Here is a 27,924-nt window from a genome sequence, read left to right on the forward strand (position 1 = left end):
AGATGATCCACAAAGATCCTTTAGTTTCATCAATGTATAACTATATAGGTAATTCATTCATTAAATTTTGTTGTCAAGTTCATACTAGAGACTTGAATAATTTGGAAGTAAGAATTACTGCTATGATGAAAAAATGCACATCTATCTTCTTTCTTTCTTTCTCCTCTCTCTTTGTCTCTCTCTTTCTCTTCAGGTATCTTTAAATTACATATAAATTGCCTTTCTGTTCCTTTATTTCTCATTGCTACAGGGCTTCCTGTGATTCCCCAACAACACCCATGGAAAACAACACAGAAGTGACTGAATTCATCCTGCTGGGACTAACAAATGCCCCAGAGCTGCAGATCCCCCTCTTTATCATGTTCACCCTCATTTATCTCATCAATGTGGTTGGGAACTTGGGGATGATGATGCTGATTCTCTTGGACTCTCGCCTCCACACTCCCATGTACTTTTTCCTCAGTAACCTGTCTCTGGTGGATGTTTTTTACTCTACAGCTGTCACTCCCAAGGTCATGGCTGGATTACTTATAGGAGACAAGGTCATCTCTTACCATGCATGTGCTGCTCAGATGTTCTTTTTTGCAGTCTTTGCCACTGTAGAAAGTTACCTCCTGGCTTCAATGGCCTATGACCGCTATGCAGCACTGTGCAAACCCCTCCATTACACCATGACCATGACCAGAGGTGTGTGTGCTCGTCTGGCCATAGGGTGCTATGTCTGTGGATTTCCAAATGCCTCTATCCACATTGGGAACATTGTCAGGCTCTCCTTCTGTAAGTCCAGTGTGATCCATCACTTTTTCTGTGATGTTCCTGCAGTCATGGCTCTCTCTTGCTCTGATAAACATGTCAGTGAGCTGGTTCTTGTTTTTGTAGCAAACTTCCACATCTTTTTTGCTCTCCTCATTATCTTGATTTCCTACTGTTCGTTTTTATCACCATCCTGAAGATGCCCTCATCTACTGGATATCAGAAGGCTGTATCCACCTGTGCCTCCCACATCACTGCAGTGTCCATCTTCTATGGGACAGTCATCTTCATGTACTTCCAGCTCAGCTCCAGCCACTCCATGGACCCAGACAAAATTGTATCTGTGTTCTAACTATGATCATCCCCATGCTAACTCCTGTGGTGTATAGCCTGAGGAACAAAGAAGTCAAGAATGCTTTCAAGGTTGTTGAGAAGGCAAAACTGTCTCTAAGCTTCACCTCTTAGGGTTGTAGGATCCACAGTGACCTAGTTTCATTCCTGTCAGATCTTCTCCATGCACTAACTCAGGGTTTACAGCCCACACAGCATTTAAATTACTGACATGATACTTTCCTCTTCAAAAGTCTGTCACTAAAAAAGAAAATGGCATGTCCAGTTGTGTAACATCTGGATGAGAATAGCCATGAGGACCTTAAATATTTAATGATCATGCTTATCATAAACATTATTAATTATATTTGATTTAGTCATTTGTTCACATTTTCTCCACCATATTCTAATGCAAGTATATTGGTAAAACAGGGCTCAAACCCATGAAGAAAAGTTCATGTAAGGATGCATGTGTGCACATACACCCAAGAGTGGGAAATTTGTTAAAGGAGGGAGCTAGAGTATGTCTAGCTTTTAATAAAAAGTTAAAATAATTAATTGTGAATCAGAGCATAAATTAACATCTCGGATTTTTTATTTCTCTAGTTAAAAAACTATTCCAAGAATCTAAATGAAGAACAACATAACATGGATTTTTTTTTAAAGGTAGACTTTATTTGTTAACCTATTTTTTTCAGAGCTATATAACATCCTAAAGGAGTTAATATTTATGTCTTCAGATAGTCGTTTGGTAGAAAAAGGGGATTGATTGGTAATAAAGCAATTTGTCAATTTTTCTTTGTGGGACTATCAAATCTTCAACTGTAAGATAAATGCACAAAATAATGATGATATTACCTATTTTTCTCTCTGGAAATACTATGAGATGACTAGTGCTCCTCATGCAGGGACACATTAGTTTCAGATGAGCTGTCTTGTCTTGCCACTCTACTACTCACTCCCTCCTCTTCACTCACAGAGTTCCCTGCTATTCCTGGACAATCTAAGCTCACTCCTGCCTCAGGGCCTTTGTACTTTCTGGTGTCAATGCTCAGAAAGCTCCCTCACTTCCCTCAGGTCTTTGCTTAAATGTTATCAAATCCCCAGTGGACACTGTTCCCAACTTGTTCTATTCTTCACGGTCCTTATCAGTACTCAACTATTTTTTTTTTCCTTTTTCTTTTTCTTTTTTTTAAATTTTATTTTATTATGTTATGTTAATCACCATACATTACATCATTAGTTTTTGACTCAACTATAGTACTCAACTATTATTATCATTATATTTAATTTGTTTGTTCACCTGTCCATATACCTCCTTACCTGGGACATACTATACACAGAAGTGTGACTTTGTTACTTTACTGACAACTTCCTCTACAGTACATACTTTATAGCCAGTTCACACTAATGTCTCAGTAAACATTTGTTAAATTTTCAATTAATCAATTAATTAAACATGAGTCCAACAGCCAATATATTTGAACCACTGATAAGATAGTTCATCACCTATTATATAACTCTTTAGAAAAGAACTTAGAGGGGTGCCTGGGTGGCTCAGTCATTAAGAGTCCGCCTTCGGCTCAGGTCATGATCCCAGGGTCCTGGGATCGAACCCTGCATCAGGCTCCCTGCTCTGCAGGAAGCCTGCTTCTCCCTCTCCCACCCCCCACCCCCCGCTTGTGTTCCCTCTCTTGCTGTCTCTCTCTCTGTCAAATAAATAAATAAAACCTTTAAAAAAAAAAAAAAGAAAAGAATTTAGAGCATTTACTAAGATGCAACTAGTTTTTTTTTTTTCCTATTTTTCACTCATCAGTTGTAAACCCCACATTTGAAAAGTTAATCTGTTGAAAACCATACTACCAAGTGGTTAATATATAACCATCTTTTAAGTTAGGAATTTTTCTTAAATGGCAAATAACACATCAACTGAATTCTATTTACTAAATCATAAAAAGACAAAATACAAGACTATGAGAATTTTCTACTTGATTCAATTTTCAAAATTTCTTCATACATACTGATGACTTGTTTAACTGCAATGATTCTAGGCAGCCATAAAAAATGTAAGCACGACAATACAACACTAAGCACAACCTGCTCGATACGCTAACATAATTTATAATAATTATGTATGTATTTTATTTTGATCCTTCAGTGAGTTCAATTTGATACTAAAGCTTCCCAGGGGAATTTGCACTCCTGAATCCTTTCCCATCACTATAAAATTAGAAACATTGCACATCTCAAGATTTACAAAACTGTGCCTGAGAAATACAAATCAAAACCACAATGAGATACCACCTCTCACTCGTCAGAATGGTTAAAATTAACAAGTCAGGAAACGACAGATGTTGGTGGGGATATGGAGAAAGGGGAACCCTCCTACACTGTTGGTGGGAATGCAAGCTGGGGCGGCCACTCTGGAAAACAGTATGGAGGTTCCTCAAGACATTAAAAATAGAGCTACCCTATAGCCCAGCAACTGCACTATTAGGTATTTACCCCAAAGATACAAATGTAGTGATTTGAAGGGGCACTTGCACCCCAATGTTCATAGCAACAATGTCCACAATAGCCAAACTGTGGAAAGAGCCAAAGTCTATTGACAGATGAATGGATAACGAAAATGTGTATATATATATATATATATATATATACATACCTACAATGGAATATTACTCAGCCATCAGAGAGGATGAGTACTTACCATTTACAATGACGTGGATGGAGCTGAAGGGTATTATGCTGAGCGAAATAAGCCAATCAGAAAAAGACAATTATCATATGGTTTTACTCATATGTGGAATATAAGAAACAGGGCAGAGGACCGTAGGGGAAGAGAGGGAAAACAGAATGGGAAGTCATCTAAGAGGAGAAAAGCCATGAGAGACCGTAACTATAGGAAACAAACTGAGGGTTGCTGGAGGGGAGGTGGAGGGGGGCAATGGGGTAACTGGGTGATGGGCTTTAAGGAGGGCACATGATGTGATGAGCACTGGGTGTTATACAACTGATAAATTTTACTTTTGTAAAATTTACTTTTACTTTGTTTGTTTGTTTGTTTTCATCAGCATGGGCTCATGTTTATTTGTTCTATACTCTGGTTATAATTCCATACTATGTTACTTGTTTTATTACTCAACTTGTTCCATCTTGGCCATTGGCAGCACCTTCAGTTTGACCTCTGTTTCCTTTGGATATGCCCCAATCCTTCTCTTTGTGTTTTTGGTTTTGTTTTGCTGTGTTTTGTTTTGTTTTTTTCTTTTTGGAAGTACAGGTTGCTCTAGGCTTATCTTGTATTTTTCCTGTCCCAGCCCTAAAATCAGTGATTTGTCCAAAGAGTCCTGCTTCCTTTTATTAGAGAATAATATTTAGGAAACAATATCTGAAGGCTGGATATTCTCATCACTACTGGGGAATCATTTCTAGGCCCTCCAGGCAGACACAGTTAGAAAATGTGTGTGTGTATATGCACCTGTGTATACAAACAAATCTATCAGATCTACACTTCTTTGTATCAATATATATATCGAGAAAGAAAAAGAGAGAGAGAACCATGACTTCATAGTGATGTCTTTAGTATAATCCCTTCTATTTTAGCCTTTCCCCTTACTTCTCTGACCAACTCTAGTTTATCTGTTCAGCTCTAGTTTATATGTAAAGTCATTCAAAAATGGTTAACTAGCAACCCTGTGGGCAACAAATTTACCAACTAGAGTACAGTCTTTCTGGAATGTTCCTTCTGTTTTTAGCCTGTGGAGTTAACAGCTTCCAATCAACACATTGCATCAGCTCCTTTTTTCCTCACCTTTCTGTGTCTTAGATCTTTTTGTAATAGTCTGCATTCTGCCCTGCGGTTCCTCCTACCTTCTAGCTGATTTTTTTTTTTACTTGTAATGAGTGAAGTTCACTTGTAGTGATGTACAGTTTTATAGGTTTTGACAAATCCATTCATTCATGTATCTGCCATCCCAATACCATAGGATGCAGGATAATTCTATCAATCTAAAAATCCCCCTATGTGTCCCTTTATAGGCAACAACTTACACTTCTCTTAACCCCTGGACACAACTGAACTATTGTCCATTCTTATAGGTTTTCCTTCTCCAGGATGTCATATGAACAGGATTGTATAATATGTGGTCTGATTCTTTCACTTTCTGGTTTTGGTCTGATTCTTTCACTTATTAAAACACACTTAAAGGGGCGCCTGGGTGGCTCAGTCGATTAAGTGGCTGCCTTTGGCTCAGGTCATGATCCCAGGGTCCCGGGACTGACCCTGCTCAGCAGAGAGCCTGCTTCTCCCTCCCACTCTGCCTGCCTCTCTGCCTACTTGTGCTCTCTCTCTATCTCTCTGTCAATTAAATAAATAAATAAAAATCTTAAAAAAAACATTTAAAATCATTTATGTTGTTCTAAGAATCATCAGCTCATATATTTTTATTACTGAATAGTATTCCATTTACCATTCAACCAGTTTGCTTAACCATTCATCTTTGGGAGTATACCTGGTTGCTTCCTAGTCTTGGTGATTCTCCATGAAGCTGCTATAAACATTTGCAAACAGCATTTTGGAAACATGCACTTTCAGTTTACTGCGGTAAATACCTGCAAGGGCAAGTGCTGAGTCATATGACAAGTCCATGTGTAACCTGATAAGGAATTGCCAAATTGTTTTTCAAAGTGATTGTACTCTTTTGCATTACCACAATGCAAAATGACTGATGGTTTCTATGGCTTCAAATCTGTAGAGTATTGGATACTGTCAGGTTCGGGGGTTTTTGTTTGTTTGTTTGTTTAGCCATTTTAGTAGACATATGTTGCTAATCTTTGTGGTTTTAATATATATTTTCCTAATAACAGATTCTATTGAACATCTTTTCATATGTGTATTTCCCATTTCTATCTTCTCTGGTAAAGGTTCAGATCATTTGCACATTTATATTTGAGTTGTTTTTTCCTTACTGATGTGTTTAAGGGTACTCCATATTTCTAGAAAAGAATACTTTATACAGTGACATCAGAAAATGGCAGAGTATGAGATACCAACCTTCATCATCCCAGTAAAACAACAATTAGCTATCCACAAATGAAAATGGCCCCGAGAGTGGTTGAGAATCCACAGCAACACTGTGGAGCAGAAGCACGGAGAATAACTGCACAGGAAGGATCGCTCGGGCAGCTGGGACATCTGGAGCCCTGCTAGGAACAAAGAAGAAGGTGGGCTCTCAGTGTCGGCCACAGGGAGAGTGCTACCATGGTCTCCAGTGACACTAGGACTCCCCACAGCTTTGGCAATGGAGGACCTCTGTGAGCCCCAAAGTGTTCGTTAGTAAAGACCCAACAGCCTGCTCCACAGAGGACACCTGTGGCTTATGTCACTGAGGCAACCAACAACCACTCCAGGAGTGGACTCTCTGGAGAGGGAGACACTGCTGTGTGCCCCACCCCCAAGAAAGAGCCATACTTGTACTCCCTTGGCATTGGGGCCACTCCCCTTCCAGCCCTCCAGCGCCCTGGACCCTGCTCAGGGCACCCCCACTGTAGACCCTGGCTCTATGGCAGTTCTGCATGTGCCTGAACTCCAGACTCTGGCTCCACAGCCACTCTGCATGTGCCACCCTTCAGCCACCAGAACTGCTGTCAATGCAGGCTTCCAGAATCGTGGGGTCACACCAGCTCTACCCATGCCTGTACTCCCAGCTGCTCAGCCTCTCCACCAGTGTCTGCACCTAGGACACCCAAGCCACAATTCCAACAGGAATGTCCACACACCAGACCGCAGAGATATGTTCACTATAGGCATGACCCTTCTCCAGATACCAGCTCCATGGATGCTCTGCAAACACGCAGACCTAAAGCACCAGGCCACACACACCAGGAGTGCCCAGGTCTCAGACCCTGGAGCTGCTGTAGCTCTGACTGTTCCCTTACTACACTCTGCTCTGTAGAAGCAGAATAGATCTCCAGTAACTAAAGCAATCTTGAGAAAAAACATCACACTTCCTGATTTCAAATTATATTAAAAAGCTATAGATATTGAAACGGTATGATTCTGCCTTAAAAACAGACCCATAGAACCATGGAACAGATTACAGAGCCCAGAAATAAATCAACACACATACAGTCAACTGACCTTCAACAGAAGTGCCAAGAATAAAGAGTGGGAAAAGAACAGTCTCTTCAACAAATGGTGCTGGGAAAACTGGATATCCACATGCAAAAGAATGAAATTGGACACTTACCTGACCCCACATGCAAAAATTTACTCAATGGATTAAAGACTTAAACATAATACTTGAAACCATAAAACACCTAGAAGAAAATACAGGGGGAAAGCTCCTTGACATTGGTCTTAACAATGATTTTTTTGGGTTTGATACCAAAAGCACAGTCAATAAAAGTAAAAATAAATAAACAGGACTCTGCCAAATTAGAAAGTTTCTACACAACAAAGGAAACAATCAACAAAATAAAAAGACAACCTATAGAATGGGAAAAAATATTTTCAAACCATATATCCAGTTATGGTTTAGTATCCAAAATATATAAGGAACTCATACAACTCAACAGCAAGAAAAGAAATAACTGTATTTAAAAAACAACAAAACACCTGAGTATGCATTTTCCCAAAGAAGACATACAATGGCCAACAGGCACATGAAAAGGTGCTCAACATCACTCATCTTTAGGAAAATGCACATCAAAATCACAATTAGTTATCCACCTCACACCTATTCAGATGCCTATTACCAAAGGCAGATGTGACATATATTTTGAGGTTCATTTATTTTTATATATGGACATCAATTCTTGCAGCACTAACATTGTGATCTAAAGGGGCATCTGCACCCCAATGTTTATAGCAGCAATGTCCACAATAGCCAAACTATGGAAAGAGTCCAGATGTCAGTGGACAGATGAATGGATAAAGAAGATGTGGTGTATATATATATTACATATATATATATATATATATGGATATTACTCAGCCATAAAAAGGAATGAAATCTTGCCATTTGCAACAACATGGATGGAACTAGAGGGTATTACGCTAAGCAAAATAAGTCAGCAAGAGAAAGACAAATACCATGTGATTTCACTCATATGTGGAATCTAAGAAACAAAATAGATGAACATAGGGGAAGGGAGGGAAAAATAAAATAAGGCGAAATCTGAGAGGGAAACAAACCATAAGATACTCTTAACTATAGGAAACAAAATGAGGGTTACTGGAGGGGAGATGGGTGGGGGGATGGGGTAACTGGTTGATGGGCATTAAGGAGGGCACTTGATGTAATGAGCACTGGGTGTTATATGCAACTGATGAATTACTGAAGTCTACATCTGAAACCAATGATACACTATATGTTAACTAATTGAATTTAAATAAAATAAGTAAAAAGAGAATATTACTTTTACATTTAATTACTATGGCATCTTTGTAAAAAATCAGTTCACCATATTGTGTAGTTCTGTTTGTGGGATCTCTAATCTGTTCAATTGATTTGTCTACTCTTTCACCAATGTACACTTTTTTTAGCTTCAACTTCATTTATTTTGTTCCAATATCTACCTATGCACTGCTAATATAAAGTAATAACATTAATTTAAAAACAAATACACCAGAATATAAGCACGTGTGTAGTTTGAAATAATATCCTTGAAGGATTTTTAAGGATACTTGACAATTACCTTCATAGCCTGTGGCACATGTTCAGATTTACTCAGCTGGATCAGATCTTGGTCATTAAAGTATAGACAAGGTGTTTGGGAATAGCCACATGTCAGTTAGATCCAAGTCAACAAATAAGACAAGCATTAGAGGCCATAAATTTTGACTTAAAAATGAACTGTGACTATTAGGAAATGGGATTGATTTTCTTGAGGATCTTGTAATTAGTTCTGTAGGCAATTTTTATTCTTAGAGATTTAAAAAAATTGTTTTATTTGGATATAGTTGACACACAATTTACATTCATTTTAAGTATACATCATAGAGATGCATCTTCTCTACACATTATGCTCTGCTCACCACAAGTGTAGCTACCATCTGTCACTTTAATAGAGCTTTAGAGTAAGTCATGAACTTCTATGTAAGAATTAGTTTAAGTATTCTAGTAGCTTTACCTCTTCATATAAATTTTTCAATTAGCTTGTCAGTATTTCCAAAATTCTTCCTCAGATATTGATTGAGATTAAGTTGAATCTGTAAATCAACATGAAGATATTGGCATATTAAAATCTTCCAATCCATGAACATGATATACATCTCCTCCTTATAGCTTCTCCCTGATTCTTTCCATTGGTGTTTTTGGTTTTCTACTTTCCAGTACTACACATATTAAGTTAGATTCTACCTAATTGCAAATTAATGACCAAAGGGGTTCTGCACACAATCTGATCTCTCTGCCATGACATCATGTGGAGCCATATTGGGATTTCAGAGGCTAATGAATGAGATTGAGTAGGAACTTTTAGAGAAATGGAGTTCTCAGGGGAACAGGACCCCTTGAGGGCATCCAGAGTTCCTTATCCAACTTACTTATAAAAGAAACTGTTTAACTGCTTCTACGGACTTTTCTTGAGTTGTTAAGTGAACACACAGATATATTTGCCTTGTGTTGTCATTTCTTCTTTTCCTATTTTTGAAAGACAGTAGTTCTATAATACAAAGTTCATACATTTCCGTATGCCCATTCCTGAGAGTTTGGATAAATGTATACAGTACACCACCCAGATCAATATACAAAACAGCCCCATCCACCTGAAATTGTCTCCTCCTTCTTTTGTGCTTAGCCTCTCCCATTTTCATAACCTCAGATCCTCATAACCTCTGATCTGCTGACCCCCCCCCCATATAGTTTTGCTTTTCAGATTGTCATAAAATGGAATGATACAAAATGCAACCTCTCGAGTCTGGCTTCTTTCACTTAGCATAATGCAATTAAGATGCATGCATTTCCTTGCCTGAATCAGTAGTATGTTCCTTGTTGTAAAGCTTCATTCCTTTATTGAGATGTAATTTACCTACCATAAAACTCACCAAAGTATACAATGCACTGGTGTTTAGTATACTTACAAATTTGTGCAATCATCACCCTAGTTAATTCTTGAAGATTTCCATCACCTCAGAAAGACTCTACACACCCAACTAGCAGTCAATGTTCATTCCCCTGCAACCTCCTTCCTCTGGCCCTAGGCAACCATTAATCACCTCCTGTCTCTATAGAGTTGCCTAGTCTATACATTTCCATCATGCCTTGTGTAATATGGGATCATTTGTGACAGACTTCCACTTGTCATAATGGTTTTGAAGTTTATTCATATTGTAGCAGTGCACCAGTACTTCATCCGTTTTTGTTGCTTATAAATACTCCTCTGCATGCCTAAACCACACTTTGTTTATTCACTCATTATTTGATAGGCCTTTGGGTGCAGATGGTGTCAGTGTTTTAGGTATGGGTGCTCACAGAAGAGCCTTGGATCTGGTGTATGAGGAAGGCACGAACACAGCTCTGGGGTCCAATGTGTGGGCGTTCCTGTGGCAATGGTAGCTCCAGTGTCCTAGGTGCAGGCACCCATGGAGAGGCCGTGCAGGTCAGGCAACTATAAAGTAATGTGGAAAAAAATTAAGGAAGGCCTAAATAAGTTGAAAGACATCCCATGTTCATGGAAAGGAAAACTTAACATTACTCCAGAATTTATATTCAGTTCCTTTATTACCATTTCTGTCTTGCTGTTGGCGTTCTTTAATGCTGACACATAATTCTCCTGGGTCTTTTAGTTTTTGTCCATTGTTTCCTTCAGTTCTTTGAGCATAATGAAGACAGTTGATTTAAAAATCTGTGTCCAGTCAGTGCAATGTCTATGCTTCTTCAGGGAGTGTCTGGTAATTTCTCCTTTTTTCCTGTGAATGGGACATACTTTCTTATTTCTCTGCATGTATCTTTTTTTTTTTCAACTAACATCTTTTTAAATCTTATTTTATTTAAATTCAATTAGTTAACATATAGTGTATCATTAGTTTTGGATGTAGAGTTCAGTTAATCATCAGTTGCATATAACACCCAGTGCTCATTACATCATGTGCCTTCCTTAATCCCATCACCCAGTTTCCCCATCCCCCTACCCACCTCCCCTCCAGCAACCCTCATTTTGTTTCCTATAATTAAGAGTCTCTTATGGCTTGTCTCCCTCTCTGATTTTGCCTTATTTTATTTTTCCCTCCCTTCCCCTATGGCCCTTTGTTTTGTTTCTTAAATTCTATATATGAGTCTCTGTGTGTATCTTATTTTTTGTTGAAAACTGGAGATTGTGAATATATAATGTGGTAATTCTGGAAAACAGATTCTGCACCCTCAGGTTTTTTGTTTCTTTGTTTTGCTTGTTGTGTATTGGTTTGTTTAATGACTTTCTAAACTTTCTAAACTATTTTATTAAATGTGGTTTTCTTTGTGTGTGGTGTCTGACCTCTCTGTCCCTTTAGCTTTTGGTCATTTAGTGATTTGACATAATTTCCTTAAACACCGTGATTACATGATTTTTGTAATTCAACATTTGGCTGCTGTCCCTTCACTATTTTCAGAGTTCTGAGAACAAGTTTATTTTGACAGTTTAGTCTTGGGTATTTTTATTTGTTTGCTTGTTGTTTGTTTATGGATTTGGGGGTTTGGTTTTTTGGGGTGGTTTTTTTAGGGTTCCTGTGGAGTAACAGACCCTTAGAATCTTCCATTTTCCCTGCCTCTGTCTATAAAGACAGGATTATGCCTTTAGGGTCCACTGATGAATGACCCATGATGATCTCCAATGTCTACTCCCTTAAATTAACCACAATAGCAAAGTCTTTGCTATATGGGGTAACATTACAATTCTAGGCAATAGGATCTATGGGGGTTATTTTTCAGTGTGGTACAGATTTATTTCTCACAGATGATCCTAGTCAATGTGGCAGAAGAAACACTGGAGGGCTGCACATATGCTTCAACTCACCCAGAAATGACACATGTCATTTCATTGGGACAGCCTGCTGCTTGCCATTTGTTCATGTCTCAGGCCAGCTTCAGTGGGGCAGGCACATGAGGACAGCATGTGGAATGTTTGGACAACACTATTTTGGTGACCCATATTATATCATTTATGCTATCCATGCTAAAATATTAATATGGAACCTTACAGAACAACTGATATGTGCTAGAAATTGTGCTCAGCTTTGTATATGTATCTTCTTATACTCTCCTTGAAAATCGATGAGGGTTACGTGATATTATTATCTTCCTCTTTAAACATGGGAAGCTGAAGTCTGACCACTTTGATTCACTTTCCTGAATTTGAGGACATGCAACCTGAGTGCACTGAACAAATATGTAGCCATGACACTTGTCTACACTGAGAAAGGTAGGCATCTGCTTGGAAAGATGGAATCATAGGTGACTATGTAGAGGAAAGGGTGAGTCTATCTCCTTGTTGGAAAAAAAATCCCCAGTCCAGAGCTGCCTTGGAAAAGCAAAAGGGTTTAAAATAAAAATATATATTTTTTAAAAAAGATTTTTCCAAGGAAATTTCTTGAATCTTCCTTGAGAAAGAGCAAGAAATAACTTTTTAAAAACACAAAATAAAATTTTAAAACTGTAATAATATCAAGTGCTGTCAAAGAAGTGAAGCAATTTTAATGCATTGCCAGTGAGAACACATAGTAGTGCTGCATTAGGAAACCATTTGCTAGTTTCCATTCATTTAAATATGTACTTACCATCTGACCAAGAAATCCAACTCAGAGACATTTACCCAAATGAAATTAGACCTCCTTTCAGGCAAAAAAAAAAAAAAATTGGCAAATGTTTAGATACATTTTATTTTTAATCCCCAGACACTAGAAACCACCCAGTGTCTCCCAACTGGGAAATGGATAAACAATCCATAGTGTCCATATAATGAAATATAGCCAGCAATGAAAAAAAAAAAAAAAAACCAATTTACTACTGGTATATTATGGGCTGAATTGTGTCCCCCAAGTTTTATATGTTGAAGTCCTAACCCTCAGTACTTCAGAACGTGATTCTGTTTGAAAATGGGGGCAATTCAGATGTAGTTAATTAAGATGAGGTCCTACTGGAGCAGAGTGGGCCTCTAGATCAATATCACTGGTGTCTTTCCCTTTAAAAGGGAAAACTTGGAGAGACATAACACAAGGAGAACACCAAGTGAAGATGAACACAGAGATCAGGATGAGGCAACAGAAAACAAGGAATTCCAAAGATGGCCAGCAAACCACCCAGCAGCTAAGAGAAAAACATAAAGTAGATGCTCCCTTACAGCTTTCAGAGGGAACCAACAGAACCACGTTACCAGCTCCTTGATCTCAGATTTCTAGCCTCCAGAAATGTGAGAGAATAAATTTCCATTATATAGGCCATCCAGTTTGTGGTACTTCTTTATGGCAGCTCTAGGAAATTAATACAGCTAACAATATGGATGGTCTCAAATGCACCATGCTAAATGGAAGTAGCCAGAGTCAAAGGCTCCATGTGCTAAGATTCTGTTTAAACAACCTCCTTGCAAAGGCAAAGCAATATAGGACAGAAAATGGTTCAGTGGACACCCTGGGCATTAAGTAGGAAAGGGGCTGATGGCAAAGGACCTCAGAGATTTTGTTTAGATGATGGAACTCTTCCACATCATGATTGTTAGTGGTTTCATGACCATATAAATTTGACCAAGTTCAAACTATAATATTAAAAACTATTTAAAAATTACTGTTTGTAAATTACACTATAATTAGAAAGTAAGGGAAAAAAACAAGTAACACAAAAACATGCATGCACCCTTAACATATCCAACTAAGTCCCCATAGGCAATTTAATTGATTCTTTCCTAGGAAAATAAGAACTACAGATGCCCTCCCGGGAAGCATCCCCAGAGAGCTCATGTCTCTGGAACTCCCTCCTGATCCCCATGAGTTAGTCTCTAAAACTCCCAAGATGACTCAATGTGACCTCATTTGAGAAGGACCAGACATGTGCTGAATCCCTTTGGCCATCATGTAATCGTCTGAATGTTAGTGATCATTAGTACATGCAGCACTTTCCTCCCACCCCCAAATCCTGACCTGAGGATTTGTCCTGAACCTCCAATCATGGCCAGGGAAAATAGCTCAAGATGAAAAGTTTTTCATTGACTTTAGAATGATAACCCCTCAGATAGGTGTTTTATAGAGGATCCCTCATTTGTTATTCACAGACCACTATTCCATTCCAAACTTACTCTTCAGGAGTGACTGCCCCTTCTTTTCCAGCAGCAAGGCAAGCTTCTATGCTCTATCTACACTTTTAGTGAGAAATGTTATTCAAGAAAAAGCAGTGGTGCAGTTATACCTACTATAAGTTATAATCTATTTTAAAATATTTTGCTAAAGCAGTGAGTTGAGGCTGGACATAAATATCAAAACTTCCATCAGTAAGAAATTTAGTGATACTTCTGAAACATTATCATGTTTCTCTTCCACAAGAGATTAGTAAAAATAATAATAAATGGATAAGTGATTCTCTGAATAGCTGTTAATTTTAACTTATTTATTATTTCTTGACTTCTAATTGAAGGTTAAAAAAGAAAAGATGGGTGTGAAATAAGCCTCCTTTAAGCTACAAAAGGGTTGTAATTGAATTAGCAAGATCCATACTCCTTTTCCCCATAATCTCACTGTTATTATTACTAACACATCTGTAAATGCTGGCTAAGGTCACTAAAAACGCAGCCTTTGACTTGGTCACAGTGGGTATGAATCTTAAATCTTGACTCTTCCTCATAGGAGCTGAGCAATTATAGAGCTTTACACAGCATCTCAGAGACTCAGTTCTTTCATGGTAAAATGAGAAAAAATAATATTACTTACCTTATGTGGACAGTGCCTGGCCTACGATGGTTGTATTTTTATGATATATTGACATTACAATGGTACAAAAGTGACATGCATTCAGTAGGAACTGGACTTATTTTGAATTTTGATCATCCCCCTGGCTAGTGATATGTGTGGTGTGATGCTGATTCATGAAGCTGGGCAGCAGCAATGAGACTTGGCTCTCAGTCAGTCCATGATCACATGGGTAACTAACCGACAGACAAGCAGTATGTGCCCATATGACCATTCTGTGTTTCCCTCTCAGCACAGTGTTCAATAAAACACATGAGATATTCAATACTTTATTATAAATGGGTTTTGCGTGTGGTGATTTGGGTCAACTGTAGACTAGTGTAAATGTTCTGAGCATGTTTCAAGTAGGCTAGGTGAAGCTATGATAGTCAATAGGTTAAGTGTATTAAATGCATTTTCTACTTATGATATTTTCAATTTATGATGTATTTATCCATGCTTAACCCTAGTGCAAGTCAAGGAAAATCTGTAATGTTATTATGAGGGTTAAATGAAAAGTCCTCTGTGTGTCTGTATGTGGGTCTATGCATGTAGATCTCTTTATAGATTGTGGAACACAGCATACTCAACAAGTGATTGTGATTATTAATGTTGACAGACACTCTATAGGGGAAGAATGTACAGTGAAGGTGTAAAAGAATTAAGCCAATGAACAAATGACAAATGTCCTTCTAAAGGCTTCCAAGTCAAATGAAAAGGCTAAAAACAAGATTCCTACACAAGATTACATTCAAATAAACAATTTTAAGACACGGAATTGGCCAAAACACAGATCTGTGGGCTAAAGACACCAACAACCTAGGAACTTTCTACCCATTGATCCTTGTGATTCAACTGTAGGATAACCGTAATGAGACAAACAATGAGTTTAAGAAAGGGGATGCTTTCAATCCAAGCTAAAACATGGATATTAAGAAAGAAATTAAGCAAAGGAATGACTCACATGCAGTAGCTGGAACAGCCATTCATGTAGGCAGAAGATGGACAGACAGACACTGAGGAGCCAGAAGATCCCAGTAGACCAAGTGTTTGATATAAGACATACCGAAGAGGGAGGCCAGCCAGCTAAACATTCCTCCCCACAGAGCCTTGAATATCACCCCTGACCTTTCTGAAACCAACAGAGAGATTATCATTCCATCCTAATACTAATATTATACCTTATACTGATCAGGCTGTGCTAAATACTCAGCATTTTGCTCACTGGTTTTTATACATCATTCGATTCTTACAATAGCTTGAGTGAAGTCTCATTACTATTTTCATTTTGTAGATGAAGCAAAACAGGCTCAGGGAGTTAAATTGGGACCAATGACTCTTTGGGAGTGAATGGTAGGGCTGACATGCTCCTGGTCCCAGAACCCAAGCTTTACACTGGATGCATGCCCTCCCCTCAGACTGCCTCTGCTGGTTGTCCGACCCCCTGCTGCTGCCATTATCCTACCACATGGCTATGCATATCTCTCTCGTTACTTCACTGTGAAACCCTAAAGACTGAGTTTAGGACATTGGAGACACAGAGTGATTGTTAACTGAGTTAAATTCAATTTGATTTAAATTCCGTTGAGATGGATGGACTTGGGAATCACTCTGCCTAGGCACAAAGTTTCAGTTTGGCAGTAATAATTTTGTAAACTTAAATACAATATTCAAGCTCTGTGCTTCATAAGTTAGTGGGGATAACAAGTAATCAATCTCATAGGGTTGTTGAGAGTAATGAATGAATATTCATCTAAAGTGTCTAGAGCAGTTCCTGCCACATAACAACCATAGATATAAGCATTTACTTGGTTCAGGGAATTGAATTGACAGATTCATTCAAGACCTCTCATCATAATCAAGATGTTATATTGTCTACATCTCAGCTTATAAATTTTCAAAATTGAAAAGTTAGAAAATAATCCATGAAGATCCTTCACTTCAACAGTATGAAACTCGACCAATAATTTGTGCCTTAAATTTTATTATCTACTCCATATTTAGATCTGGAGCGTCTTAAAGTACAAATTATTGCTATAATGAAATATTGTGTATATATATGTGTGTGTGTATACACAAACAATATTGAATGAATTTCCATTCAATCTCTCATTTGTTTATGACTCTGTCCTTTTATTCCATTGCTACAGGGCATGTTGTGATTCCCAAACAACATCCATGGAGGACAACACAGAAGTGACTGAATTCATCCTGCTGGGACTAACAAATGCCCCAGAGCTGCAGATCCGCCTCTTTAACATGTTCACCCTCATTTACCTCATCACTGTGGTTGGGAACTTGGGGATAATGGTGCTGATTCTCTTGGACTCTCGCCTCCACACTCCCATGTACTTTTTCCTCAGTAAACTATCTCCGGTGGACTTCGGTTATTCTACAGCTGTCACCCCCAAGGTCATGGCTGGGTTACTTATAGGAGACAAGGTCATCTCTTACCATGCATGTGCTGCTCAGATGTTCTTTTTTGCAGTCTTTGCCACTGTAGAAAGTTACCTCCTGGCTTCAATGGCCTATGACCGCTATGCAGCAGTGTGCAAACCCCTGTATTACATCATCACCATGACCACAGGTGTATGTGCTCATCTGGCCATAGGCTGCTATGTCTGTGGTTTCCCGAATGCTTCTGTCAATGTTGGAGACACATACCATCTCTCCTTCTGTAAGTCCAATGTGATCCATCACTTTTTCTGTGATGTTCCTGCAGTCATGGCTCTCTCTTGCTCTGATAAACATGTCAGTGAGCTGGTTCTTGTTTTTGCAGCAAGCTTCCACATTGCTTTTGCTCTCCTCATTATCTTGATTTCCTACTGTTCATTTTTATCGCCATCCTGAAGATGTCCTCGGTGGAGGGATACCTGAAGGCTGTATCCACCTGTGCCTCCCACATCACTGCAGTGTCCATCTTCTATGGGACAGTCATCTTCATGTACTTCCAGCTCAGCTCCAGCCACTCCATGGACCCAGACAAAATTGTATCTGTGTTCTAACTATGATCATCCCCATGCTAACTCCTGTGGTGTATAGCCTGAGGAACAAAGAAGTCAAGAATGCTTTCAAGAAAGTGTTGAGAAGGCAAAACTGTCTCTAAGCTTCACCTCTTAGGGCTGTAAGACCAACAGTGACCTAGTTTCATTCCTGTCAGAGATTCTCCATGCACTAACTCAGGGTTTACAGCCCACACTGCATTTAAATTACTGACTTGATACTTTCCTCTTCAAAAGTCTGTCAGTAAAAAAGAAGATAGCATGTCCAGTTGTGTAACATCTGGATAAAAATAGCCATGAGGATTTAATATTTAATGATCATGCTTATCATGAACCTTATTAATTATAATGGGTTTATTCATATTTTCACATTTTCTCTCCCATATGTTAATGCAAGTATATTTGTAAAACAGTACTCAAACCCATGAAGACAAATGCATACAAGGATCCCATGTGTGTAGATACACACAAAAGTGGGAAATTTATTTAAAAAGTAGCTAGAGTATGACTAGTTTTTAATTTTAAAAAGTTAAAATAATTAATTGTGGATCAGAATATAAATTAATGTCTAGCATTTTTTTGTTTTTTTCTAGTTTAAAAAATTATTCCAAGAGTCCGAAATGAAGAAAAACATAACATGGATTTTTTTAAAGATTTTATTTATGTATTTATTTGAAAGAGACAGAGAGAGAGGGAGAGAGCAGGGAGAGGGGCAGAAGGAGAAGGAGGAATCTCAAGTGTACTCCACACCAACCACAGAGCCCAACATGGGCTCAATCCCATGACCCTGAGGTCACGACCTGAGCTGAAATTTAGAGTCAGATGCTTAACCAACTGAGCCATCCAGATGCCCCATGACATGGATTTTTTAAATTATGTTATACAAAAACAATGAATCATGGATCACTACATCTAAAACTAATGATATATTGTTGGTGACTAACATAACATAATAAAATAAAATTTAAAAAAAGAATAAAATAAAATAATTTTTAAGTATGTACTTTTTGTTGGAACTTTTTTTCAGAGCTTTAGGTGTATAAAATCTTGAAGGAGCTAATATTTGTGTCTTCAGAAAGCCATTTGGTAGAAAAAGTAATGATAATTTTCAAAAGCAAGAGGACCAGATTATAAGAAAGGGGATCAATTGATAATAAAGAAATTTCTCAATTTTTCTGTGTAGGACTACCAACTCTTCAACTTTATAAGATAAATGCACGGAGTAATAATGATGTCATCCGTTTTTCTCTCTGAAAATACTATAAGATGGCTAATGCTACTCATGCAGGGATAATTTAGGTTCAGATAAATTATGTCATGTCTTACTGCTCTCCTATTTGTTCCCTCCACTTCACTCACACTGAGTTCCCTGCTGTTCCTGGACAATCCAAGCTACTCAGTGCCTTTGTACTTGCTTTGTACTTGCTGTTGCCAATGCTCAGAAAGCTCCCTCACTTCCCTCAGGTCTTTGCTTAAAAGTTACCATATTATGGTCACCCCACCCCCCATGGACATTGTTCTCAACTTGCTTTATTCTTCATGGTTCTAATCACTCCTCAACTATTTCTTTTTTGTTGTTGTTGTTCATTTGTATATTAATTTACCTATCTACATAGAATCTACACTGCACAAGAAGAGTGACTTTATCTTGTTTACTAACAACTTCATCTCCAATACATAAAGTATAGCCTGGTTCACACTAATTTCCCAGTAAACATTTGTTAAATTATTCAGTCAACCAATTAATTAAGCAGTAAGTCCAACAGTTAATATATTTGAACCACTGGTAATTTAGTCCATCGCCTATTATTCAATTCTTTAGAAAAGAATTCTAGAACATTTCATATGACACAACTAGTTTTGGGGCAACTGGGTGGTTCCGTCAGTTAAACATCCAACGCTTGATTTTGGCTCAGGTCATGATATCAGGGTCATGAGATTGAGCCCTGTGCTAAACATGGAGCATGCTTAGATTCTCTCCATCTTTCTCTGCCTCTTTGTTTGCTTGCTCTCTCTCTCAAAAAAAAAAAAAAAAAGTTAAACATAGAGTTACCATATGACCCCACAATTTCACTTGAAGGTTTATGCCCAAGAGAACTGAAAACATATGTTCAAACAAAACTTGTATAATAATACTCATAGCAGCATTATTCACAATTGCCAAAAAGTTAAAAGACCCCAGATATCCATCAATTGATGTATCAAATGTGGTCTATCCATACAATAGAATATCATTCAGCCATAAAAAGGAATGCAGTACTAACACATGTTAGAACATGGAAGATCCTCAAAAACATTATGCTAAATGAAAGAAGCTGGACATAAAAGGACAAATATTGTATAATTCCACTTTTATGAATTAACTAGAATAGATAAACCAATAAAAAATTGATTGCTCATTGCCAGGGAATTAGGGAATAGGAGGAATGAGAGTAACCACTAACATATATTGGGTTTAATTTTATGGTGATGGAAGTGTTCAGGAATAAGATACTTGGATGGTTGCAAAATGTGAACATGAAAAGCCACCAATGGTAGACTTTGAAATGCTGAATCTTATGTGAATTATATCTCAATAAAAAATATTGCAGGGGCGCCTGGGTGGCTCAGTTGGTTAAGCGACTGCCTTCGGCTCAGGTCATGATCCTGGAGTCCCGGGATCGAGTCCCGCATCGGGCTCCCTGCTCAGCGGGGAGTCCGCTTCTCCCTCTGACCCTCCCCCCTCTCATGCTCTATCTCATTCTCTCTCTCAAATAAATAAATAAAATCTTTTAAAAAAAATATTGCAAATAAAAAGAATGAAATTGAGCCCCTTCTTCACATACAAAATTAACTCAAAATATAAACCTGAATGTAAAAGTTACATCTCTAAGACTCCTGGGAGAAAATATAGGAATAAACCTTCCTAAACATTGGTTGGACAAAACCTTTTTATGTATACCACCAAAAGCACAAGCAACAAGAGAAAAGATATGCATATTGGGTTTCATCAAAATTAAAATATTTGTACTTCAGAAAGCACCATCTAGAAAATGATAGGTCAATCTAGAAAGTGAAAGGAATTATTTGAAATCTCATATCAGATTAAAATCTGATGAAGAGGAATGAAGTATTGATGCATGGTAAAAACTGGATGAACCTTAAAAACATTATTCTAAGTGAAAGAAGCCACTCACAAGTGATCACATATTGTATGATTCTATTTATATGAAATTTCCATACAAGGCAAATCTATAGAGATGGAATTAGCTTTGTGGTTTCCTAGAGCTGGGGTGCAGGTGGAAGGTAATGGGAGTGACTGATAATCAGTCCAGAGTCTTTTTCATATGATGGAAATGTTCCCAAGTTGACTGTGGTGATGGTTGCACAACTCTGAATATGCTAAAAATCATTGAATTATAACCATCAACGAGTGAATTTTATTTTTTTTAAGAATTTATTTATTTCAAGAGAGTATGCACAATGGGGGGGGAGGGGGAGGGAGAGAGAGAATCTCATGCAGACTCCACGCTCCCAGTGTGAGGCTCAATCTCATGACCCTGAGATCATGACCTAAGCCAAAACCAAGAGTCAGATGCTCAACCGACTGAGCCACCTAGGTGTCTCAACAGGTGAATTTTATAGTCTGTTAATTATATAACAATAAAGCTGTAATTTTAAAAAGAGGTAATAAATGATAGGGTACAAGTACGCAAGGATCTGTTAAAAAAGAAAGAAAGACACGCAGACAACAAAACATACAAAGCTTATTATATGTGTATTAGGCAGGATAGACTATGTCATTTGCAATAGCAAAGCAGCCCCAAAGTTCAGTGATTTAACACAGCAAAGATTTATTTCTTACTTCTGCTACTACATGTGCCTCACAGGTTATGCAGGAAAGGAGAAGTCTCTCTGCATGTGTTCATTCAAACACTGTAGCTGATGGAGGCTTTGTCACCTGCAGCTACACCCTCTGGAAGAAGAAGCCTCCTCAGGTACCGTGGCAGGGGAGAGGCATTCCATAGTTGTGCACTGGCTTTTCTATACTTCAAAACCAGAAATGACACACATCACTTCTTGTCCAACCCATTACGTGGAACTAGTTAACTAGTCCCCTAGCTGCTAGGGGACAAGGAAATGTGGGGAGCAGATGCAAATGTTTGAGCACCACTATTTTTGTTCCACATAAGGTATCATTTTTTACTGATGATAAAGTAGTAACACTTAAATTTATTGACCTCTTGATATGTGCTAGACATCTCATTTAATCTTTAGGATGCCCCTTTGAGGGATATATAGTATTATCCTTCTTTTTATAGACGATATTTTGAAGTTTTGAGAGACTGAATAACTTGGCCAAGGTCACCCTGCAACAGGTGGCAGAACTAGAATTTGAAGGCAGAGCCCATGACTTCACAGCTCAAACTTTCAGCAGTTACATTGCACTGCACTGATGAAGGAGAGATAATTCTGTATGGTGCTCGTTTGTGGTCGAAGATGACTATGCAGAGGAAAGAATGGATCCATACCCTTAGTTCTAAAAATAGGGGGGAAATCCCCCCAAATATCCCCAAACCAGCTCTTTAGGGTAAGATAAATGAGTATTTTGTTTTAAAAAACATTCCTGGAAGGGCACCTGGGTGGCTCAGTTGGTTAAGCGTCCAATGCTTGATTTCAGCTCAGGTCATGATCTCAAGATTGTGAGATCAAGCCCCATGTTGGGCTCTGTGCTCAGTGCAGAGTCTGCTTGAGACTCTCCCTCTCCCTCTCCCTCTGCCCCTCCCCACCACGCACTCTCTCTCAAATAAATAAATAGAATCTTTAAAAACTAATTTAAAAATATAAATAAATAATATCCCTGGGGATAATTGTACACCTTTAAGAAAGACATAGATTTGAGAAAGCTTTTATGAGTTCCTGACATCACCTAAGCCAAGATCTTAGTGAGGTTTTTATTTTTGTTCCCTAGCATGACTGTGGTACTGCTGACTTGCTGATAGGAGGCTCCTCTCTCTAAGCTTCCATTCCCTTGTGTCTTCAAAAGCACTCTCAGCTAAAATACACACAGACATTATCCTCTGATAGCTCCTGTCAGGTCAGTTCAGGAGGGCCAATCCTGAATCTGGAGCTTCCTGAGATATCCACTCACATAACACTAAACATTCCCCTGAGATCTGTGGTGTGAAAAGATCGTTGTCTCAAACCTGGTATTTATAAGAGCACAAGTTATATTCCACAACACAGAACTCCACAGGTGGGGAAGGAGCTTCTCCAGCGTGATGTTTTCCTGGATGTGGACTTCTGGTCAACAGTGTGGCCATGAAGGTTTTCTATACTCCCTACCCTGTGCCTCCTTTGTCTGTTCCTAGGACAAAAGTAAGTATCAAGAAAACACACAACTATAACCAATTAGAAAGGAAAGGGGCTCTAGAAGGTCCAAACATGTTCATTTTACAAATGAGGAAAACAAAGTCAAATCAGCTAGATCATAGACCCCCTGATGGATGGTCATTCACCACTCTTTCCACTGATGGCAATCAGATGTCTTAAATGAAGGGTTGGGGTGACAGAGTCAAAAAGGGAGACCATGCCTCCTTATTCCTTTTATTTAGATAATGCTAAAGGAATAGCAGCACAAATATAGCTCCCTTTCTGAATCTCAGGGGTTGTAGAACTTTCAACATCTGTTTGGGTATCTCAAGTGTAAAGTCATTTTCTTTGGGAACGTCAAAGTTTGGACTTTCAGTATTATTGGCTGAATATCCTGCTGTAACCAAGAGATAGACCATGGAAAGTAATGACTCAGATTGCTTGACTAAAATGTTAGCATCTTTTATACTTTTCAAGGAACTTTCATATTTCTTGTCACATCAGAGCAGGAGAGCAGCCTGTGAGGGAGATGGACAATGTTTTTCATCTTGTGAATTAAGAAGATACAGCCAGCAGCATGTCTATACCCAACTGATTATCAATAGAACAAGGATCAGAATTGAGCATGTATTTGTGCTACGGTCGTATCCACCCCTACATCTCAAATTCCTGCATCAAAAGAAGCTGTTTTGTGTCCTATCTGTGTCTATACAGACAGTATAGATAAGAAATTTGGTCAGTATGTTGGCCATTCTTGGCACATCAGTTACAGAAATAAACTTTTTTTTTTTCAAAAATAAATGCAATTGGATTCACATGTCTGTGCATTTGGGCCAAATCTGGAAACTCTAGCAAGCACAGACATTTAAGAATTGAGGAACGAGTCTCAGGAGGAAGTAACTTCATTGTCAGTAGGGTGTTTTGGCACATTCTGGGCACTTTCATGATCATTTTGTAATACTTTATACATGCTTTTATAAAAGCAATTATCACTTTGGGGGGATAATTTCTAGAGCCGGCTGACTCTACCCCTTTAAAAAAACAGGAATCGTGTTATTCATTTTGTAATGCCAGCTGCTGGTGGCTTATGCGGAAACCCAGCTATGAAGAGAACAAGAGGGAATTATCACTGAATACATGCCATGTGCCAGGCATCATATTAGTAGAGCTCCGTAAATCATTTAATTTCATCTTTTCAGCTGTGTAAAATAGATTCATTGGGCATTACATGAACTAGGTTTTTCACAGACAACGAACTGTGGTTTGCAGAGTAGAAGTAATGTTCCCAAGGTCACATCCCGTCTAGGTGGCTAATCATTGACTGACATTTATCTGTACTTATATGCCTCTATTATCCGTGGCATAAATAGTCACCTTAGGCTCTTCTTCTAAATGGTTGTATTTGATCTATCACCTGACACATTTTTTCTGCTCTTTCTTTTAGGGTTCAATCCTATTGTCTCATTTCTACCAACTACTTTTGCACCTCACTCCCTAATTGAGATTTTGATTGTGCCATGTATTTTACTAATTATTAATACCTCTCTGCTTGTAATTGCCTAGTTATACAATTGCGCTTACCAATTCATGGTTTTATCCATGATGTTTCTTCTGCCTAGTATAGTAATAGTGGTAGTAACAGCTTGAAATACTCGAGTACTTGCTGTGTAATTGACATTAAGTGTTTTGCATGATCTAAGTTATCCTATTCATCTACCTCAAAAGATGAAAATTGTGATCATTCCCACTTGAAAGATCAGGAATCTGAACCACAGGAAAGATGATTAACTTGACCCACTATTTTGAGAAGGTTGCTTAGTATTATGGATTTTTTAGACAATATTGGCTGGGTTCAAATCCCAGTTCTACCACCAGATTTGCTACTTAGGCAAGTAGCTTACTTCTTTAAGCCTCAGTTCCATTTGAAGTAAAACTGGGGGTAATAATAGTATTCGCCTCCCAGAGTTGCTAAATGAGTTAATATATGTGAACACCTTAGAACAGTTTCCTGATACAAAGTAAGTACTATACAAGTATTTGTTATTATAATAACTAATAATTGTTATTATATTTCTTGAGTCTCCAAAGCCACAACTTGGGAGTAATCATCTCCAGAGGGTTTTCCTTAGTCCTTGTGTTGGGCTAACCATACATCCTTTCTACTTCCAAAGCACCCTGGAAATACATATCTCTACTTTAGGAATACATTATGATGAACATATCTTTTGGATAATAGATCTCTCTCACTAGGCTATTCTTAAAGGCAGGGCTATACATATCCTTCCTTCAATATGAAGGATTTTTAATCCAGGAGAAATGAATGTGATAGATTCCAGAGTCAGAAGTGTCTCTTGGGTTGAGAGGGCTTCTCATACTTATACCCATGGCAGCCACAGTAAGCTGTTAGCTAAGCTGCCACCAGAGGTGAGCACAACCAGATATACCAGATAACATGGATGGACATCCATGGCTTGGCTGAGGATACAAAGTCTCTAGGTGAGAATGAAAGTAACTCTTCCATCTCCCCCCATTCTCCCTCCCAATGAATAAAGCAGAGACATGGGTGGTGGTAGGAGATGGAAAACATCAGCCCAGGAGAAAAATAAAGAGTGTGACAAAGAGAGAAAACAACTAAAGTTTTGCTTCCACCTTTTGAAAAACCATTCCTTCTTTTTTAGAGTTACTGAAAGATGCCAAAATATGGCTAAGAAGTGCCAGAAATCATGGAGTTTCCTTCAGGGACCAATGGTTAATGTGGAGCACCCAATTAAGGGCCCTCGTGAATTAGGAAGAGTAGAGCAGAGTCCCAAATCACTGTATATCTTCAGCTATTATGAACAAGTCAGTGAGGGTCCCTCAGAGACAGGAAATGTATTTGATGAAGCTTGTCGTATCATATGCCAATGTCTTTCTTTTCCTTTCTGTTGATTAAGCTTTCTGTGTATTTGCAATAAGAGTGCTTTGGAGGTATGGCAAGTAGTGGGAAAAAGTCCTATTGGTTTAGTGTAATAGAGTATACCATACAGCAGGCAAGCTGAAATGTGCCTCCAGAGTCATAATATAGTCCCCTTGTGGCAGCACAGTCAACAAGGACATCCCAGTGTCCTTCCACATCACTTTTAGAAGAAGAGCTCCCTCAACCCACCCCTACCCAGTGTTCAGTCCAACTTGCTGCACATGGGCTCCTGCCCTTGACAGAAAACTGCACATGTGGGCAAAAGACCCTGTTCACAGTCAGTTCCCATGCTAGTGATCAAATAGCATCATCTTGTGTTTGCTCATCTTGTCATAGGTGCCTCTCATGATGATTCCCAAATGACTTTGATGGAGAACATTTCAGAGGTGACCGAGTTCATTCTTGTGGGGTTAACAGATGCCCTAGAGATGCAGGTACCTTTATTTACAGTCTTCACTATCATTTACTTCATCATTCTGTTTGGGAACATCGGGATGATCGTGTTGATTCTGTTGGACTCTCGTCTCCACACTCCCATGTACTTCTTCCTCAGCAACCTCTCCCTCGTGGACTGCATTTATGCTTCAGCTGTCACTCCCAAGGTAATGGTGGGGTTTCTCACAGGAAATAAGATCATATCCTACAATGCATGTGCTGCCCAGATGTTCTTCTTTTCAGCCTTTGCCACTATTGGAAGTTTCCTCTTGGCTTCAATGGCCTTTGACCGCCACACAGCAGTGTGCAAACCCCTGCATTACACCACCACTGTGACAAGTGCTACGTGTACCTCACTGGCCACTGGCTCCTACACCTGTGGACTCTTGCAGTCTTCCATCCATGTTGCCCTCACCTTTCACCTCTCCTTCTGTCGTTCCAACATAATTAATCACTTTTTCTGTGACATTCCCCCACTGCTGGCTCTCTCTTGCTCTGATATCCACATAAATGAGATTGTGCTCTTCACATTGGCAGCATTCAATGTCTTTTTCACCCTCTTGGTTATCTTGAACTCTTATCTGTTCATTTTTATTGCTATCTTGAGGATGCGCTCAGCTGAGGGACAGAAGAAGGCTTTCTCCACCTGTGCATCCCACCTGACCACTGTTTCCATCTTCTATGGGACAATCATCTTCATGTACTTACAGCCAAGTTCTAGTCATTCCATGGACACAGACAAAATGGCATCTGTGTTCTACACCATGGTCATCCCTATGCTGAACCCTTTGGTCTACAGCCTAAGGAACAAAGAGGTCAAGAGTGCATTTCAGAAGGTGTTTGGAAAAGCAAAGTCCTCACTGGGCTTAGCCTACTGATTAAAAATAGCATGCAAACCATGTGATATTTCTATTGGACTTCTAGTATCTAAGAATATTTTTGTGAATTTTAATTCTTTCTTGTCTTTCATTTCTCTAAGAAGTTCCCTCCCTCCCAATGAGACTGGTTCTATTCATGCTTTGGGAATGTGACTGGGTAGGAAAAATTTTGGATATCTTTTTCCAGAAAGAGGATGTTGCTTCTATCTTAAAATGAGAATTATATTCCTGGATAATATAAGATCTTAGACTACATTGGTCTAAAGAGTTTGCAAATGAATCTCATAAGTGTATGACACCAGAATT

The 27,924-nt window shown here is 38.6% G+C and overlaps 2 protein-coding genes and 1 pseudogene across 2 annotated transcripts; all 3 read left to right on the top strand.

Moving 5' to 3' along the window:
• Positions 1-278: 278 nt before the first annotated feature.
• Positions 279-1,218, top strand: LOC110575837 (olfactory receptor 5B2-like). Its single transcript, XM_021684864.1, is given in 3 exon segments — positions 279-924; positions 927-1,100; positions 1,103-1,218. Coding segments are annotated over 3 exon segments (936 nt in total).
• Positions 1,219-17,173: 15,955 nt separating this feature from the next.
• On the top strand, positions 17,174-18,115 carry LOC110575835 (annotated as a pseudogene).
• Positions 18,116-26,664: 8,549 nt separating this feature from the next.
• Positions 26,665-27,618, top strand: LOC110575834 (olfactory receptor 5B12-like). Its single transcript, XM_021684862.1, has one exon. It carries the CDS (start codon positions 26,665-26,667, stop codon positions 27,616-27,618), a length of 954 nt encoding a protein of 317 aa, XP_021540537.1.
• Positions 27,619-27,924: the final 306 nt, after the last annotated feature.

This window comes from Neomonachus schauinslandi, chromosome 11 (genome assembly GCF_002201575.2).
Source record: "Neomonachus schauinslandi chromosome 11, ASM220157v2, whole genome shotgun sequence".
NCBI classification, from domain to species: Eukaryota; Metazoa; Chordata; class Mammalia; order Carnivora; family Phocidae; genus Neomonachus; species Neomonachus schauinslandi.